At 44.6% G+C, this 19,013-nt stretch overlaps 1 protein-coding gene and 1 pseudogene across 1 annotated transcript; one reads left to right on the top strand and one right to left on the bottom strand.

The window, feature by feature from the left end:
- Nucleotides 1-3,173: 3,173 nt before the first annotated feature.
- LOC122492675 (interferon-induced protein with tetratricopeptide repeats 1-like) lies at nt 3,174-11,227 on the bottom strand. Its single transcript, XM_043596163.1, has 2 exons — nt 10,597-11,227; nt 3,174-4,898 (listed from the first exon to the last, which is right to left on the bottom strand). Exons 1-2 carry the CDS (start codon nt 10,599-10,601, stop codon nt 3,482-3,484), a joined length of 1,422 nt encoding a protein of 473 aa, XP_043452098.1. The 5' UTR covers nt 10,602-11,227; the 3' UTR covers nt 3,174-3,481.
- Nucleotides 11,228-17,863: 6,636 nt separating this feature from the next.
- Nucleotides 17,864-18,538, top strand: LOC122492600 (annotated as a pseudogene).
- Nucleotides 18,539-19,013: the final 475 nt, after the last annotated feature.

Genomic DNA, 19,013 nt, shown 5'->3' with positions numbered 1-19,013 from the left:
GCAGGAAGCTGCATTTTATTTTTTAAAATTTTATTTATTATGTATGTATGTGTGTATGTATGTGTGTATGTATTTTTGAGAGAGAGAGTGAGAGCGAGCAGGGGAGGGACAGAGTGAGAAAGAGAATCCCAAGCAGGCTCTGTGCTGTCAACATGGAGAGTGATGTGGAGCATGATCTCACGAACCCTGAGATCATGACCTGAACCGAAATCAAGAGTCTGACACTTAACCAACTGAGCCACCCAGGCATCCTTTATTTTGTTTTTAAAAAATGTTTATTTATTTTGACAGAAAGAGTGAGAGAGGCAGGCAGAGTATCCCAAGTGGGGTTTGATCCCACGATCAGTGAGATCATGACCTGAGCCGAGACAGAGTGACAGTCAACTGACTGAGCCACCCAGGTGCCTCAAGGAAGCTGCATTTTAGAAAAGGTACCGAACAGTTTGCTGTGGGTGGAAGAATAAAGCCAGAATACCCTCCTTACCAAGGATGTAGAAAAATTTAATGGCGCTCCAGTGTTTGAAAAAATTTTCAGTGCGTGGATTATGTTTCCTTCCTTGTTCCTGCTTCTCTCTCTTCCTTTCTCTTATCCATATCCAGGCCAAAAGGTCGTCTTTGCTTATTAAGGTTTAGACCGATAGCAACTAAGCAACCAGAAGTGAACATTAAAGGGAAAGGAAATCCTGCCTATCTACTTATATTGTTTAGGAATTCAAATTCAGAAAGGCAAAAACCATCTGTGAAAAATTTAAAGGAATATACATTTTCAGGATTGAGAAGAAACAAACGTCTGGCTGTTGAGTGGGTGTTGAACGTGCCAGAATTACTAGGGAATTTGACTATTGATCTTTTTTCACAGACTGTTGGATTGGGTGGATTCTTGGTAAAACCAGTAGTGTGTTGTCTTTTGAACGTACTGTAGTCAACATGCAGGATGCAGCAACTAGCAACAAAGGGAAACAGAAAGTGAAACATGGCAATTGATCTAAAATCTTCTTGGGAAACCGAAAATTAAGTAATGCTTTTAAGAAATACATGTAAGTCAGTTTTTCTGGATTTGCTGCTTGCTGTTTGGCCCTGCAAGCGTCCAGGCTGTTCCACACATTAGAGCTTCCGAGCCCTCAGCGTGCAGACACCTCTTCCAGAGGAGGGGACGTGAGGGGATAGAGAGATGGTGTTAGATTATAAGACACTCTGATGACTGTGACCTCTGGGTCGTCAAGCACCCCTCACACAAACACATCCATAATCCAGAGATTTATGTTGCATGAATGAGCTCTGCTTTCTGGCTGCAAGTGATGTATAGCAATACCTGGGAAGAGCTGCCTAGTAGATTAACCAGTCATCCGACCAGTATTTACCTTTCATGTTTCTCTCTCTGGAAGAGTTCCCAGTGGTTAGACTCACTTTAGTGCCAAAGTGTCACTTTGGGCCTCCTCCCCAAACTCAAGCACTGTAAGATACCATTTTTGTTAAATCTAACAAGTCTTTTGTTTTAGTTACAAGTATGTTGAGAAGATCGGATCTGTGTGGCTCTGATGTCTAGCCTTCAATGATGAAGTTTGCTCCCTTCGATTCCTAACGAATTTTAGTAGAAATCAAAAGGCTTTCGCAATCTGTGTATGAATTCCTTGAGGATTTGTGTTCTTGTGGATTACGGATCCCCACCAAGAAATGCAGGCAGCCTCTAGTAGTTGGAAAAGGTGCAAAAAAGGATTGTCCCCTAGGACCTCTGGAGGCAGTTGCCAATACCTCTGTGGCCGTTGCCACTGGATTTCCATCCAGTGACACCCATTTCAGATTTCTGACCTTCAGAACTGTAAGATCATAAGTTTTTGCGGTTTTAAGCCACCAAGTTTGTGGTAATTTGTTAACAGCCACAGTGGGAAATTAATACATCCTCCCCCTAAAAAAATACATGGATGAAAAAAGCAGTCACACTGTTTCCTTATCTCTTCCTTTTAAAACTATTGGATGAGAAAAGACACATTGTTTCCTTATTTCTTCCTTTTAAAAATACTGCTTGGTGTGCAACCCCTTTTAATAAAATGTCACAAAGGTGGTTGTTACTGATGGTCTCTCAGATCATTTAGCATCCTTTTCCTGTGTTCTTGATCAATCAATACCAGAAATTGACTGAATAAACAGTGCTACATGTGGCATGAAAGAAGAGAAACTGCTTTGGAACAAAAGCTTTGGAACATCAAACAGCAAACAAGTAATTGACTGTGTACTTGTTACTCACTAGATGTAAACTTCAGGAGGTTTGGGGAGATGTCTGCTTTCTTTGCTGAAGGGCAGCAGAGTATGCCGCCCCAAAATATGCCATGTTGGTGTAGGGATTATTTTGAACTGAGGACAGTTGAGAAGAAGCAGGGTACAAGAAACGCTCTGCACACTCCCCCTACCTGCCTACAAGCAGTACAGAACTTTGTAGTGGTGTCCCCTTACCCTCTCCACCAGGAAAGTGAGAAGTTGATTGCCTGAGACAAGTGTAGACCCTTATCAGCCCAGAGTCACTGCTGGAGGAATCTACATAACAAACCTTCTTCTTCTTTTTTTTTTTTCCTAATTTTTAAAAATCTTTATTTATTTTTGAGAGAGGGAGAGAGTGAGCAGGGGAGGGACAGAGAGAGAGGGAGACACAGAATCCGAAGCAGGCTTGGGGCTCTGAGCTGTCAGCACAGAGCCCGACGCAGGGCTCGAACTCACCAACTGTGAGATCATGACCTGAGCCGAAGTTGGACGCTCAACTAACTGAGCCACCCAGGCCCCCATAACAAACCTTCTCAACTAGCCCTTGTTTTCCATTAATCTCCCCCAAATATTTACATTCCTACAGTTTGCCACCCTAGAAACTCAAGGTTCTTTTCCCTTCTCTAAAATTTCTTATCCCTTCTCTAAAAATGCATTGTTCGTTTGCCAGGATGCTATGTTCTAGCCACCCTTTTGAGTTACTCATCACTGGGTGCTCCCCTGTGTGTGTGCGGTGCATGTATCCATAAATCTCTGTTTGTTTATCTCTTGTTAATCTGTGCTTGTCATTCTAATTATGGAGTCCTGGCCAATGAACCTAAAATGGGTAGCGTAAAAAGATTTTTTCCTCCGCTACATCACCATATTTGGTATCTAACACCAAAAACTATTTGTTGATAAAATGAATGAATGAAACATTTTTGTTTTATGTAGATCCAGGCCTTTATTTGCTACGAATCTACTCGACAAATGGTTTTTCGACTATATAACATTCGCAGAGAAATGGTTCCTCTCTCACGTAACAGAGATGTATATATTCTGTTTCAGTATTTTCTGAATAGAACCAATATTTTACCAGGTTTGGGTAATGGTTAAAAACTTGCATCACTGCAGTGGATTGCTTAATATGTTTCTGAAAGTAGCAAGCAGAAACAATGGTTAGAGTTAACATGTTTACCTAAAATCAAATAAAATGTGAATGTGGTTCATATTTCCACACCCAGGATCAGGTACCAGAGTTCCCAGAGTCCACAGCCAGCCGCAGGGCCTGTTCATAGTACTCCAGGGCTTTATTCATTTCGCCTTTGACTTTGTAGATAAATCCAAGAATGCTCAAGCTTTCTATGTCTGATGCATTTCTGGAAAGTCTTCTTAAAGTCAGTTTCTCCAAAGAATTAATACATTTATCTCTTGTCAGTGACACCTTTTCTGTTTTTAGTGCTTTTAAATAATGGATAATTGCATTGACTTCAGATTTCTTTTGAAATTCCTGAAATTGACCATAGTGGAAATGTACCTTTTGCTGTTTTTCTTCGTCGAGGGACGTCAAACATAACAATTTTTGGTAAATGTCTTCAGCTTTTCTGTGGTTGCCAGCTTCTATGTACATACCGGCCAGGTGTATATAAGCAACGTCAAATGTGGGCTTTTGTTCCAGAGCAAATTGAAAATGAGCTATGGCTAACCTTACCATTTTGTCGACATTGTCTCTATCCTGTCCTCTGGGCTGCCAGTTTGCCGCTCTTTTGATTTGGATCATGTGTGCCTTGTAACAAAGCCCCATCTGGTGATGCAGGAAAGCGGAGGAGGGCGTGGCCCGCAGGGCCCTCTTTAAGAGCTGAAGAGCTTTATCCAGAGCGCCTTTCCTGCGGTAAAACTTGGCCGCGTATCGAAAGACGTAGGTCTGCGAGGACATGTTGGTCAGTGCCTCTTCGACGTACTTTTCTCCTTCGGCTTCTTGGCCCACGTCCTGAAGCTTCAGGGCGAGCAGAGCCTTGATATACGCGTCTTCTGGGTTTAGCCTGATGGCCTCTTTTAGAGGCTGCAGACAAAATGCGTCGCTGACCTGGGTCGCTTTGTTGAAGCCGTCCAGGCGATAGATGGTGATTGCGTACCCAGTGCTGAATTCAGGGTTCTCAGGCTCCGCTGCCAGAGCCTTTTCGAAGCAGGCCTTGGCCCGCTCGTAGTTCTTTCCTCCACACTTCAGCAAGGCCCACCCTTCCTCACAGTCCATCTGAGGACAGTCCAGCCTGTAGCAGGAGGGGGCTGCAAACTTCTCACAAGTGTTCGCCACCCTGTCCAGGTAAGTCTGGGCCTCCGCCAGCCTGCCCATGTGGTGATACAGCCAGGCGTAGTTGCCCCAGGTGACCAGGCTTCTCACAGCCGATCGGTCGCCGTGTTCCTGCTGGATCAGGTCTTCGGCTTCCTTCAGGCTCCCCAGGGCCTCCCGAGTCTGGCCTTTCAGGTGTCGGACGTAGGCCAGCAGGTTGTGTATGCCCGCGTTGTATTTGGTGTCTAGGAACTCAATCTCATCCAAGATCCTGTTCTCTAAATCGGGCATCTCAGTGTCTTCAACTAGCAGCTCCCAGGTGAAGTGGCATCTCAGCTGAAGCAGCTTACCTTTGACCTCATCATCGTTCTTACTGCAAAAGAGAAAAACAAGTTTTCTTTGTTAAGTGAGGAACGGTCGATAGAAAGAAGCCAGATAAAACAGCTCATCTTTAGGACTTGGCCTTGGAAAGGGCACGCCTGCTTTGATTTTCCTTAGAATCCCTACATTCCTAAGATCCGCACAGACTTTGAATGCAGTTTGCTTGGTCTCAGACACTGGCTCCGCCACTTTTTACCGAGTAACCTCTCTCTGTTTCAGAGTCTCGTTTGTAAAATGGGGATAGGAAAAGACTCAGTGCACTTGAGTCTGAGGTTGGGTGAAAGTTAATAAGCCTGTATGTGTGTTAAGTACTTAGAGCACATATTACATGCTATAATGAGAGTTTCCTATTTTCCTATTCTTACATTCAGGACAGAAACCAGTTAGAAACATAGAGCCTGGGTGGCTCAGTCAGTTGAGCATCCGACTTCGGCTCAGGTCATCATCTCGCAGTTTGTGAGTTGGAGCCCTGAATTGAGCTCGCTGCTGTCAGCGCAGAGCCTGCTTTCGATCCTCTGTCCCCCTCTCTGTGCCTCCCCCGCTTACACACACTCTCTCTCAAAAGAAAGAAAAAAAAAGAAAGAAAGAAAAAGAAAGAGAAACGTAGAGGCTTATAAAACAGTATTCACCTCAGGACCTTAGTCCGTAGATTATGCCACAAATTTAGACCACCTGAAAGAGAATATTTGTTTGACCAAATTTTTTTTCCACTTATAATTTGGAAATAATTAGAGAATCACTGAAATTTGCAAAGAGAGTACGGAGCTCCAGTGTACCCTTCGCCTGGTTTCTTCCAATACTTTACACAAGTACCATGCAATAACAAAATGAAGACACCAACATTGGTACAATGTGTGTAAGTCCTGTGTCGTTTCATCACGTGAGTAAATCCACGCACCCAATCAAGATACAGAACTATTTTATCATCGCAAATATCTCCCGCACACTGTCCCTTCAGTGACACCTGTTCGCTCCCCACTCTCCAAACATCCCTAGCCTCTGGTAATTTGTTTCATCTCTATCACTCTGTCACTTCAAGAATGTCATATGATGGAGTTACACAGCATTTTGAGACTGCCTTTTTTTCACTCACCTTTTTCACTTTCACTTTAAAAGATTTTTTTTTTTTTAATTTTTTTTTTCAACATTTATTTATTTTTGGGACAGAGAGAGACAGAGCATGAACGGGGGAGGGGCAGAGAGAGAGGGAGACACAGAATCGGAAACAGGCTCCAGGCTCTGAGCCATCAGCCCAGAGCCTGACGCGGGGCTCGAACTCACGGACCGCGAGATCGTGACCTGGCTGAAGTCGGCCGCTTAACCGACTGCGCCACCCAGGCGCCCCTAAAAGATTTTCTTTTTAAGTAATCTGTACACCCAGTGTGGGGCTAGAACTCCCAACCCTGAGGTGAAAAGTCACACACCCCACTGACTGAGCCAGCAAGACGCACCTCATCTGAGAACGTCTTGATTTAATCTTCATTCTAGAAGGATATTTTTGGGGCATAGGATTCTGGGTTGAAAGTTCTTTTCCTGGGGTGCCTGGGTGACTCAGTCAGTTGAGTGTCTGACTCCGGCTCAGGTCACAATCTCATGGTTCATGGGTTCAGGCCCCGCGTCAGGCTCTGTGCTGACAGCTGGGAGCCTGGAGCCTGCTTTGGATTCTGTGTCTCCCTCTCACTCTGCCCTTCTCCCTCTCACACTCTGTTTCTCTTTCTCTCAAAAATAAAATAAAACAATGAAAAATTAAAAAAAAAAGAAAACAATTCTTTTTCAATAGTATCATAAAGAATCAAATACTTAGGAATAAAGTCAACCAAAGAGGCGAAAGACTTGTCCACTAAAAATTACAAAAGATTGCTGAAAGAAATTAAGAAGACACAAAGAAAGGAAGAGGCATCCTGTGTTCACAGCCTGGAAGCTTTAATGTTGTTCAGATGTCACTACCACCGAAAGCAATCTACAGATTCAGTGCAATCCCTATCAAAATCCCAATGACATGTTTTTTACAGAAATAGAAAAATCCATCCTAAAATTTATATGGAATCTCAAGAGATCTCGAATAACCAAAATGATCTTGAAAAAGAACAAAATTGGAGGTCTCACACTTTCGGATTTCTAAACTTACTACAAAGCTACCCCAATCAAAACAGTGTGGGATGGGCATAAAAACAGACACCTAGAGCAGTGGAACAAAATGGAGGGCCCAGAAATAAACACTTACATATATGGTTGCAATGGTCATTTCAGGCTACCATGATGAGGTACCACAGATGAGGTACCACAGACAACCAACAGATATTGCAGATATTTCTTTTCTCCCAGTTTTGGAGGCTGGGAGTCCCAAATCAAGGTGCCCACTGATTTGTTTCCTGAGAAGGGCTCTGTTACTGGAGTCCACATGTGACCTTTCGTCTACATGCACTTCTTCTGTCAAGGGTATCAGCCCTATCAGATTAAGGGCCCACCCTTATGGCCTTATTTAACCCTTAGTACTTCCTTACAGGCCCTATCTCTAAATACAGTCACACTGGGGGTCAGGGCTTTAACATATAAATCTGGGGAGATGGTAGGGGTTCACAATTCCATAACATGGCCATAACAATGGTCATAACAATGGCCAAATGAGTTTTGAAACATGTGCCAAGACCATTTAGTGGGGAAACATGTTTCAACAAATGGTGCCAGGAGAGCTGGATATCCACTTGCAAAAGAATGAAAGTGGGCCCTTATCTTACCCTGTATACATATAAAAAAATGAACTCAAGATGGATCAAAATTACAAAAATCTTAGAAGAAAATAGGAAAAAACTTTATGACATTGGATTTGGCAGTCTTGGATAGGACACTGAAAGCATAGGCAACATAAGTAAACAGAGGTAAATTGGATTTTCATCAAAATTAGAAACGTTTCTGCATCAAAGGGCACTACTGACAGAATGAAAAGGCAACTCCTAAAATGGGAGAGATTATGTGCAAATCACATATCTGATAAGAGATTAATATCCAGACTATATAAACAACTCTCATGACTCAACGACAACAAAAAAACAGGTGACTACAAAATGGCCAAAGGACTTAAAACAGATATTTCTCCAAAGAAGACACACAGATGGCCAGGAAGCACATGAAAAGATGCTCAACATCACCCATCATTAGTGAGATGCAAGTCGAAAACACAAGACACCACTTCACACCCGTTAGGATGGCTACCCTCAACAAAACAGAAAACAAAAACCACGTGTTGGCGAGGATGTGGAGGGATTACTAGTGGGAATGTAAAATGGGACAGTTGCTGTGGAAAATGGTGATGATTCCTCAGAAAATGAAACAGAACGGCCATGTGATTCAGCAGTATCACTTCTGGGTATGTACCCAAAATAAGTAAAAGCAGAGACTCAAACAGACGATTTGCATACTTCTATTCCTAGCAGGCATTGTTCACAATAGTCAAAAGGTGGAAGCATCCTAAATGTCCATAGACGGATGAACCGCTAAACAAAGTGGTAAATACATACAGTGGTGTATTATTCAGCCTTAAAAGGGAAGGATATTCTGTCACCTGCTACAACATGGGTAAACCTTGAAGACATTGTGCTAAGTGAAATAAGGCAGTCACAAAGAGCCACTTATTGTATGCTTCTTTGTTTGTGAAATATCCACAATGGGGGGGGGTGCCTGGGTGCCTCAGTGGGTTAAGCATCTGACTTCTGCTCAGGTCATGATCTCCCTATTCGCAGGTTCAAGCCCCGCATAGGGCTCTGTGCTGACAGCTCAGAGCCTGGAGTCTGCTTTGGATTCTGTGTCTCCCTCTCTCTCTCTGCTCCTCCCCCCGCGCTCTCCCCCCAACCCCAAATAAATAAACATTAAAAAATTTTAAATCTTACCAAAAAAAAATATCCACGGGGGGCAAAGACATAGAGAGAAAGCAGATTAATGGTTGCCAGGGCCTGGGGCGAAGGATGAGTGGAGAGTGACTGCTTAAGGGGTACGGGATTTCCCCTCAGGTGAGGAAGATGTTCTTGAAGTGGATACTGGTGATGGGTGGACGTCACTGTGAATGCACTAAATACCACAAAATTGCATACTCAAAAAATAGTTAAAATGGCTAATTTTATCATACATGTATCTTATCACAATGAAACATTGTACTGGTAACCTGAACAGAAATTCTTCAAATGATGTATGTATTTTTCGTTAGTACATGTTGAAATAAACAAAACATTAAAACATAAACACCAATTGGAGTGCCATCTGAAATAGTCTCACAAACCTTCCACTGGTACACTTTAAGAAGCACGGGTGTAGAGGTCAAGTTGGGTATCACTGAATAGAGCCTCTGGCTCATGTCCCAGCTCTACCACTTACTATCTGTGTGATCTTAATGTTTCCAAATCTAAGATTCATTATTGCAAAATCAGGGTGATATGAGTACCTGCTTCGTAGGTGTCTTTTGAGGGTTTTTTAAATAATTAAATATAATTTACATCATAATTTAAATTGTTTAAAGTTTCTTTATTTTGAGAGACACAGGGACAGCACAAGTGGTGGAGGGGCAGAGAGTGAGGGGGTTGGGGAGAGAATCCCAAGCAGGCTTCGCATTGTCAGCACAGAGCCTGACGTGGGACTCAAACCCACCAAGCTGTGAGATCATGACCTGAGCCAAAACCAAGAGTGGGATGCTTAACTGACTGAGCCACCCAGGTGCCCCATAATTTACATAGTAATTTCAGAAGCCAGGCTGGCACTTTATAAGCGTTCAGGAAGCGATAGCTACTTTATTATCATTATTATTTTCCCTGTCAGTGACAACCCCCTCTGTCAATGGACCTGGGAGGAGGGTTGATCATAGGCCTGTAATTAGGCACTTTCTGGAACTTTTGCCCCTTGAAAATTTTGCCCGCTGGAGCACCGAGGGGAAATTTGCAAGTCAATATCAATCAATTTTTAAAAAATCTGTTGATATTAAGGGTTACTTAACTCAAGATTCAGTTTGGACAGCATAGAAATTCCCACACGAGGCCACAACTGCAGTCCAGCCCCACCGACAGGAGGGTATCTGCAGACCAGAGGCTTCCCCAGGGGAGAGGGTCATCTGCTAATCTTAAATGCAGGGACGTTGAGAAGGCCTGACATAGGAGCCCAGCAGCACAGAGAGTGAGACCAGTAGTCTACAGAGGAGGGCCTTGTTCCCTAGACGGTGAGCTTCTGCCACCATTTGCCCACAATATTTTCCTCAAGACATCTGGGGAGAGCCCAGGACTGTGGCTCACACGGCTGTGGGGGTCCTTTTTCCCCAGGTGAGGAGCCAGCAGAAAGCAGTGTCCCTTTCCAGACAAACTGTCCATTCCCTCCCTCGGTCAGACAGAAGGGAGTTTGGGGAAGAGAATTTCAGAGACGTGGATCATTTTCTCCCTCCCTGCAAAACTCTTTTCCCACATCCCTCTGCTTCTTTGGGCTTTGTTATGAGGTAAGCTTCCTCGGGGTGATGCTAAAAAAAAAAGAAAAAAAAAAAAAGAAAAAAAGAAAAGAAAAAGCCTGACTTAAGGACACTCAGTCTCCAAGCAGACGCTCACCTGGAAGAGTAAGGAAACTCGACATCTCTGAAATCAAGTCTTTTGAGATAGTATTGATTAGCCTTTTTTCCCAGAACTTCAGACTGACAGGCAGAGACGCAGAGAAGTCCTTACCTCATGGCTGCCAGTTCTGCAGGGCCTTGTTTAGCTGTGGGCTCTTCCGAGATCCAGCCAGGAGACTGGGGTTTCAGGATGTGAGCCACATCCTGGGCAATATAAGAAAGATGAACAGTTCATGACGTAACCTGTGGGCGTGTTGTTGACAATTTAGACTGGAAACCGAGATAGAAACTGAAAGTGGAAAGTGAAACTAGTGAGCAGAGTTCCTGCTTGGGGAAAACAAAACCAGGATTGCTTTCTTTGGTCTGTCTGGAAACTGAGAAGAGGCCGAGGAAAAGCAGTTTCACCGATGTGCTAACTCTTGTCTCAGGCTCCGCGTGGCCTTGTGCAGAGCTGGGAGTGCGGAGTGCCAGGCACGTAGGGTCCGCGGACCCTGGAGCCAGGGAGGCCTGGGGAAGTTGGCTGCGGGACCTTGCCACACTCTTGCCCCAGATCTGTGCCTTCATTTGCTCATCTGGAAATAGAAAGCCTCCCTTTCGTGGCATAAAATTCTGCATCTCTCCAAGCTGGAGTTTTGACCCAAATCTGCCACAGTTGTCTGAGAGGCTGTGTTTTACCAGTTCTTCTCTGCTTTGTTTTTTGCATACCCTTCCTGAGAATGGCCAATGGCAGTAAGAGCTTGTCACCTCTTCCTTGTTCATTAGAATGGAGAAAGTGTATGTGCTAGCATCTTGAGACTTCAGACAGAACACGTTAGGCCTTAATGACAGTATTTTTAATGCCCTCTATGGTAGTCGTCTAAAGTGTCCTTACTCAGCAGACGTGACTCTCGTAGCTGCTCAGGGCCCTGTCCAGTTCTGGAGGCGCCCACGGCGCCAGGCTTGGCATCCCTCATCCTGGCCCACGTCACTTTCTGTGCTCAGGGTGTCTGTGATAACAGGGAGACGAGAAAAGTGCTGAAACTGGGGGTGAGGCTCCTGTTGGTGCTGTCTGCCAAGTCCCTGTTTCTTTCTACCTTTCACTGGAAACTGTCCCACCCTCCCGATACACGTCATAGAGTGGGGGTTCTCCAGCCGCTCCCGCAACGCAAATTTATCCCCAGACACAGTTCATTTAGTCCTGGGAAAGCTCCATGTTGAGATGAGTGTGAACAGGGAGTCCCGAGATGGACTTGGAGAATGCTGGGGGTCCCAAAAGGGAGCTGGGAGATCTTTAGGAAAATGGAGTTTGTGCATATCTGCCCCTGGATGGAGACTGAACTCTAGAACCTGGGCCTTAACCACAGAACCATTTCTGGAACATTTCTATGTATCAGATAGCTCACATGTTGTCAGAATCAATCATTATTCTTTTTTTTTTTTTAATTTTTTTCTTTTTCAACGTTTATTTATTTTTGGGACAGAGAGAGACAGAGCATGAACGGGGGAGGGGCAGAGAGAGAGGGAGACACAGAATCGGAAACAGGCTCCAGGCTCTGAGCCATCAGCCCAGAGCCCGACGCGGGGCTCGAACCCACGGACTGCGAGATCGTGACCTGGCTGAAGTCGGACGCTTAACCGACTGCGCCACCCAGGCGCCCCAATCATTATTCTTTTAAAACAACTTGTGGTTTTTGCCTTTAGAAACTCCTAATTTCTTCCCCCAGTTGTTTGATCCCTCTCGAATCTATCTTCCAAACCGCAATCCCCAAGACCCCAAATAAATGCATTGCTTGTTTTTACAGACACAGTCTGAGATCCGTTGACATTCCATGGTGTCAGAGAAGTGGGGTCCGGAGCAACTGCCTTCTGTTCCAAGCCGCAGTGGGCACCTGTGAAGTACCTGCAGGATGCCATTGTTTTCCACCGTCTCCCCTGGCAACCTTGTTCTTGGTGGTAAGTCCTCCTGGGCCCAAACCTCCCTTTTGTTTGGGTGTCCTCTGCTGCTGGCTTCTGTCCTCTCTCATTTCTGAAGAGAGGATTCTGTTTTCACTCATTTTGAGTGGAAGAGTTGGGTTTCAGCTTGTTGATGAATACTCTGTTTGGGGAGATCATTCTCCTAAGGGGACTCTTGATAACCAGCCCCCTGCCGGAGCTCCTGCAGGATTTATGTGTAAGGAAGACGGCTCTTCTTGCTGAAAAATGTTTGCCTGTTAGACTCGCATTCCCCACGATGATTTAAAGCCTTATTGGCCAACATGGGGCACTTCTGATAGTCCAAACTGAGGTTACTTGCATGCATAAACTGAAAAGGAGTTATACAACCGAACAAAATGAGTGGGGGGCTTATTTTAAATGGAGATTCCAATAGAAACACTGGAAAGTTTGCTTCCCTTCAGGAGCTAAGTCTACATTCCCAGCAGTTAATTCAGACTCTTCTAAGAGGCTCTCAAGAATAGAAGAAATAGCTGATGCCTCTCAACCCCTTGCCCCTCCTCCTCTGTTCTGCCCCCACCCCTGCTGTTCCCACCCCTTCCCCACCCCTTCTTCCCACCCTCTGTCTCCTACTCTCCATGTACACATCCTAGATGAGTTGGACTGCCTTTCTATAATGACAGCCTGGGCGTTCATGTAGATCCTGCAGGCATCCTTTCCCAGTTAGATCTAAGGAAGGAGGCTCTGAGACTTCATCAGTTCCTTACGCTCCTCGGACTAAGACAGAACTGTAAGCCATTACCGAGGACTTTCCCAATGCCTTTGAAGACCTGCTAAGATTTGTGAAAGAATTCCATGTAGTCAGTCAGACCTAGGAGCCTGGCTATTCCAACCTTTATCAACTTGTCCACATGCTTGTAAGTGAGGGTCAGGCAAGGGAATGAATTTAAAAAGTAGGTTGAACAAAGCCTTTTGATAATTTTTCCAAGTGATAAGCTATAGACAAAATAGCAGCCAGAGTGGCTGCGCCAGCTTGCATTCCCAGCATTTCTTATTTCTTTTTGTTGTTTCTTCCTAAAATGTTGTGACGATAGCTCAGAGACTAGAAATGATTGACCAAACCTTCCCTCCTGACATCTTTCCTCAACTGACAGATATGACGAAGGACAATGCCTAAGATCCATTTCCCTGAGGCTCCTTGTTGCTCAAATGTAGCCACTGTCCTTAGGTCAACAACTCCTGCCTACACCTGTTTCTCTCCTCAGTGGGACATGACATACCAGAAATGAACCTTCCTGCGATGAAGGACCCAAAACATAAAATTATTCATCAATGTTTTTGAAAATTTATTGATCATCAGAGCTTTCTGAAGAAAGATCTTGATCAAAAGGAGGAGATGTGAACAGAGTTATAAAATGGAGCTATGATTGCTAAGGGTCACAAAATGGAGCTCCATTAGGGAAATGGAACTTTTTTTTTTTTTTTGGTTTTGTTTTGCAGCCTCAGCTTGAAATTTGTTAAGAGGAACTTCGGCTATAGCAACTTCTTCTGGAGGCAAGGGAAACAAAAGCAGAAATGAACCATTGGAACTTCATCAAAATATAAAGTTTCTGCACAGCGAAGGAAACAATCAGCAAAACTAAAAGGCAGCCAATGGAATGGGAGAAGAGATTTGTAAATGACATATCAGATAAAGGGTTAGTATCCAAAATCTATAAAGAACTTATCAAACTCAACACCCAAAAAGCAAATAATCTATCTAGCAAAGAAATGGGCAAAAGACGTGAGTAGACATTTTCCAAAGAAGACATCTAGATGGCTAACAGACACATGAAAAGACACTCAATACCACTCATCATCAGGGAAATACGAATCAAAACCACAACAAGATACCATCTCACACAGGTCAGAGTGGCTAAAATGAACAACTCAGGAAACAACAGATGTTGGCAAGAATTCACAGAAAGGGGAACACTTTTGCACTGTTGGTGGGAATGCAAACTGGTGCAGCCACTCTGGAAAACAGTATGGGGGTTCCTCAAAAAACTAAAAATAGAACTACCCTTCAACCCAGAAAAAGCACTACTAGGTATTTATCCAAAGGTTACAAAAATGCTGATGCCAAGGGGCACATGCACCCCGATGTTTAGAGCAGCACTGTTGACAATAGCCAAATTATGGAAAGAACCCAATGTTAATCGACTGATGAATGGATAAAGAAGGTGTGGTGTGTATGTATGTATATATATATGTATATACATATATATACATATATATGTATGTATATGTATATATATGTATATATATATATGATGAAATATCACTTGGTGATCAAAAAGAATGAAATCTTGCTATTTGCAACAACATGGAGGGAACTAGGGGGCCATTATGCTAAGCAAAATGAGTCAGGCAGAGAGAGACAAATATCATATGATTTCATTCATGTGTGGAATTTAAGATACACAACAGATGAACATAGGGGAAGGGAGGAAAAAATCAGATAGAAACAGAGAGGGATGGAAGCCATAAGAGACTCTTAAATACAGAGAACAAACTGAGGGTTGCTGGAGGGGAGGTGGGTGGGTAGGGGGATGGGCTAAATGGGGGATGGACATTAAGGCAGACACTTGGGAGGAGCACTGGGTGTTATATGTAAGTGATGAATCACTGAATTCTCCTAAAATCAGTATTACACTATATGTTAACTAACTTGGATTTAAATTGAAATAATAAAGAAAGAAAAATAAATAAATAAAATCATTAATTAAAAAAAAAGAAATTTGTTAAGAGGAGACAATTAGACTTGCTTCCCTAGAAAGCTGGATCTTGGAAGTGTTGGACCTGTAGCATATATATTTGAGTACCATTGTCAGCCATGTTTTTTCATGTGGCCTGAAAATAAAAACAGAAGAAACTTATTGAAAGAGAAGAATCTCGGGGCACCTGGGTGGCGCAGTCGGTTGAGCGTCCGACTTCAGCCAGGTCACGATCTCGCGGTCCGGGAGTTCGAGCCCCGCGTCGGGCTCTGGGCTGATGGCTCAGAGCCTGGAGCCTGTTTCCGATTCTGTGTCTCCCTCTCTCTCTGCCCCTCCCCCGTTCATGCTCTGTCTCTGTCTGTCCCAAAAATAAATAAACGTTGAAAAAAAAAATTAAAAAAAAAAAAAAAAGAGAAGAATCTCAAGTGGTTAATGAGAGAAATAGAGAACTGAAGTAAGAGATGGAAAGTTCTGATGATGTCTTTTGTCTGCAGCTTTACCATCAAGAGTCAAGGGGCAAGGACCATGTGCAGGGTCTTGTGGAGTTTGCAGGTGAGTACAGAATTGTATGAAATCAGAGTACCAATGGCTGTGAACCTGGGATCTTACTGAGGGGTGTTCCTAGTGGTGCAAACACTTAGCAGCAGTGTCTGGAACCAGATCTGTCTTGTACCCTAAAGGAGAGCTTCAGGCCATCGTTGCCTGTCATGGAGGTTGGTAGCTGGATTCTGGAAGAATTGAGGGAGGTAGTAGCCCCAGTTTCAATTAGCCTCCTAAATATAGAAGGAATCTACTGTAAAATATAAAAACCTACTCTTATTTTGAAGTGATCAGGATTCTGGTGGTTACTATTGGTTTCAGCCTGACAGAAATAAACAAGCCACCTGGTTCACGAATGAAGGAAATGGACCAAATACCAAGAACGCCTCTTAATCCCTGATCACTTGGACAGGAGGTAAGAGAAAGATTTTGTGGTTTGACAACAGAGTGCCCAGCTCATCTCCCATCTCAGCTCTCACCAGTAATATAAGCCTCCATGGAGGCATCCTGAACTAGCCAGAAAGTTCTGCACAAGTAAAAATTTCTCAATACATAAGACACATTTATCCATGTGTTCTGATAAATGCTCAGGCCATAAGCAAACGCTGAACTACATGCATTAGAAAAGCTCTCTTTTTGGGGGTAGAAAAGTGTCTTTGGAGTTCTTGTGGAGAAAAGCAATTAGTTTGTAATTTTCCAAATGCACTAAATAGATTGTAGACAAGCAGAAAGAATGTGTATCTTGTGATCACTGTGAATTTGGCAATGGTTCCAGTTCGAATGAGCGCCGACTCAGAGTGAATAGGTAATTCAGAATCTTGCCCCATGAGTGACACTAGACAAAGCAGAGAGGAAATAGCCAATAAAGTACACACGCATGCATACCTATGTGTGCGTGTGTGTGTGTGTGTGTGTGTGTGTGTGTGTGTCTGTGTATGTGTGTGTTCAGTTAGGAAAGAAATCAAGAACTGGAGAAAACGAAACTTACAGAAAATGAAATTTCAGCACTAGACTCTGAGTCCATTTCTGGGAGTCTACGACCAGCTCCCTGAGTGACTGACCAGCTGATATAAGCCACTTCACCTCGATGACCTCAGTTTCCTCAGGTGATAAACAACTGACTTGGGATAGATTATTGGATCTCAACCCTTACTATACCATAGAAGCATCTAGGGAGGTTTTAAGAATAACGCTAACTAGGCCCGATCCTAGGCCAGTCAAATACATGTCTGGGAATGCCCCCCTCCCTTCTCTGTATTAAAAAGAAATCCTCAGGTGATTTTTATGTACACCTGGGAGGAACCAGGGCCTAGATGACCCCTGGAATCTACTGTAAAACTGAAATTCTTTGACTGAGTGGTCTGAGACACCAACCCTGGACCTACTCGCCGTTCTGTGTGGCTCACGTTCAGTGTCTTCATTACTCGGAGCCTCATTTCCCCACCTGCATAATGGACAGTTAACTCCTCCACCTCTTACTGACCCCACAAGATGGCATGGAAAAAGAATGAAATTTTGAATGTTTGGACCCTTCTATAAAAGGATCTTCTTGGCTTTTGGGATTTTCCCCAAATACTTGCAATCATATCCGTGGGGAAGGACTCAGAGACACCAGGAATCCTTTGTTGTGAACGGTTTGATGAATTTCACATCTCGGGTACTTCCCGCACCCTCTCAGGCCACCTTGACCCCCCATTTAGCCCATTGCAACATAGTCAAGTACGAACTGAATTTTTATGATTTCCCTTTTTTACATTTCAAGCTTATTTTGAAATAGTTACAGACTCACAGGAGGTAGCAAGAGGGGTCTTGTATGCCTTTTACACAACTCCCCCCTGACCCCCACCCCTGAGTGGCTACTTCCTACATAGCTGTAATACGGTATCGAAACCAGGAAAGTGACACTGGCACTGTGTGTATGTTTTAAAGACAAAATATATCACGAGTTCATCTTATTGATTCAAGCTTATAGGAGTTTTACTCAACCTAATTGTGTATCTCTTCTCCTGAATGGAGTATCTGATACCCATATTCATATGCTCTATTCATATGAGGCTGGGTAACAACAGCCTCAGAGTAACAAAATCCACAAAACAACCTTCAAAATGATTGCTGAGTAGAGTTTAAGATTTTTTTTTCTGTTCTTTTTGTCCCTAAGATCTATTTTTCTAAAACTGTAGAGTCAAATTACAGTACGCTAAAAATCTCTGGGAGGTGGGGGGTGATGCTGACCTTCGGTGTGTGGGTTCCAGTGCCTTGGCGCCCTCAGGAAGTTCTTTGTTGTGGGGAGCACTGTAAGAAGAGGCTAGGGGAACTCATCCTTACTCTGAAACTGGGGCAGACACTGAGGTGGTCTGTGCACCCCCCACTGTCACACGGACTTTGCCCCTGGCAGGGATCCCAAGACTGCTGTGGCTGCACAGAGCTGCTGCAGAGGGTGATCAGTCCTGGCATGAGCCACGTGGGCTGTCCTGGGCGAGTCAGGTGAGCTGATGGAACAGAAAGTGGCCCACAGCCTTGCAGAGGGACTGGGAGTGATCGCCTGCACTGGGGAGGAGCTACATGAGAGGGAAGCTGGCGTCACCGAGAAGGTCGCTGTGGATGACGCGAAGGACCAGAGCAAGGTCGTCCTGGCCTCTGAGCCCATGTGGGCCGTCAGGACTGGCAAGACCGCGCTGCCCCAACGGACCCAGGATGTACACCAAGCTCTGGGGATGGCTTACGTCTAACGCTGATGCAGTGTCTCGGAGCATCCCGTTTATTCCTCAGGTCCTGTGGCTGGGGCAGCCGGCAAGGAGCCAGCAAGCCAGCCTGCTGTGGGGCCAAACTGGGGGACATCACCAGTGACACGCAGTGTACCCCATCCTTGTCCCCTACTCTGCCTGCTCGGCCAGGGACAAGGTGGGGCAGAGGCCCAATCACTGTGCTCTCCACCGCCCCCCCAACGCTGCGGACGCTTCCAGATGGGGGCAGCCCATGGCCTAATCCAAACCATGCCCCTTCTTTACCATGTACACCTCACCCTGTAATGCTGGGGCCGGGCCTCTCCTTCTCCGCGTACTGGAATGGTTAGGACAGAACGTGTCACCAAGGTGGCTTCTCCCCGGCTGAGAGGTGGAGGGGGTGGAGTCACTCATGGGTCCCCTCAGTCCTTAGTGAGAGCAGGAGAGACAAGCCTGTTTCTCCTGTCTCATGCCATGAGGCCACGGGCTGCAAGGAAGCCCCATCCTCCCCTCAGAGGGGCTGTTCCCGTGGTGTTCAAAGTCCCACGTCAGGGGAACATAGATACCTGGTGCTTCAAACAAATCACTTAGAATATTTT

Source organism: Prionailurus bengalensis, chromosome D2 (assembly GCF_016509475.1).
Source record: "Prionailurus bengalensis isolate Pbe53 chromosome D2, Fcat_Pben_1.1_paternal_pri, whole genome shotgun sequence".
Taxonomy (NCBI): domain Eukaryota; kingdom Metazoa; phylum Chordata; class Mammalia; order Carnivora; family Felidae; genus Prionailurus; species Prionailurus bengalensis.
Note: the sequence above shows the minus strand (reverse complement) of the source record. Positions and strands in the feature narration are given on the sequence as shown.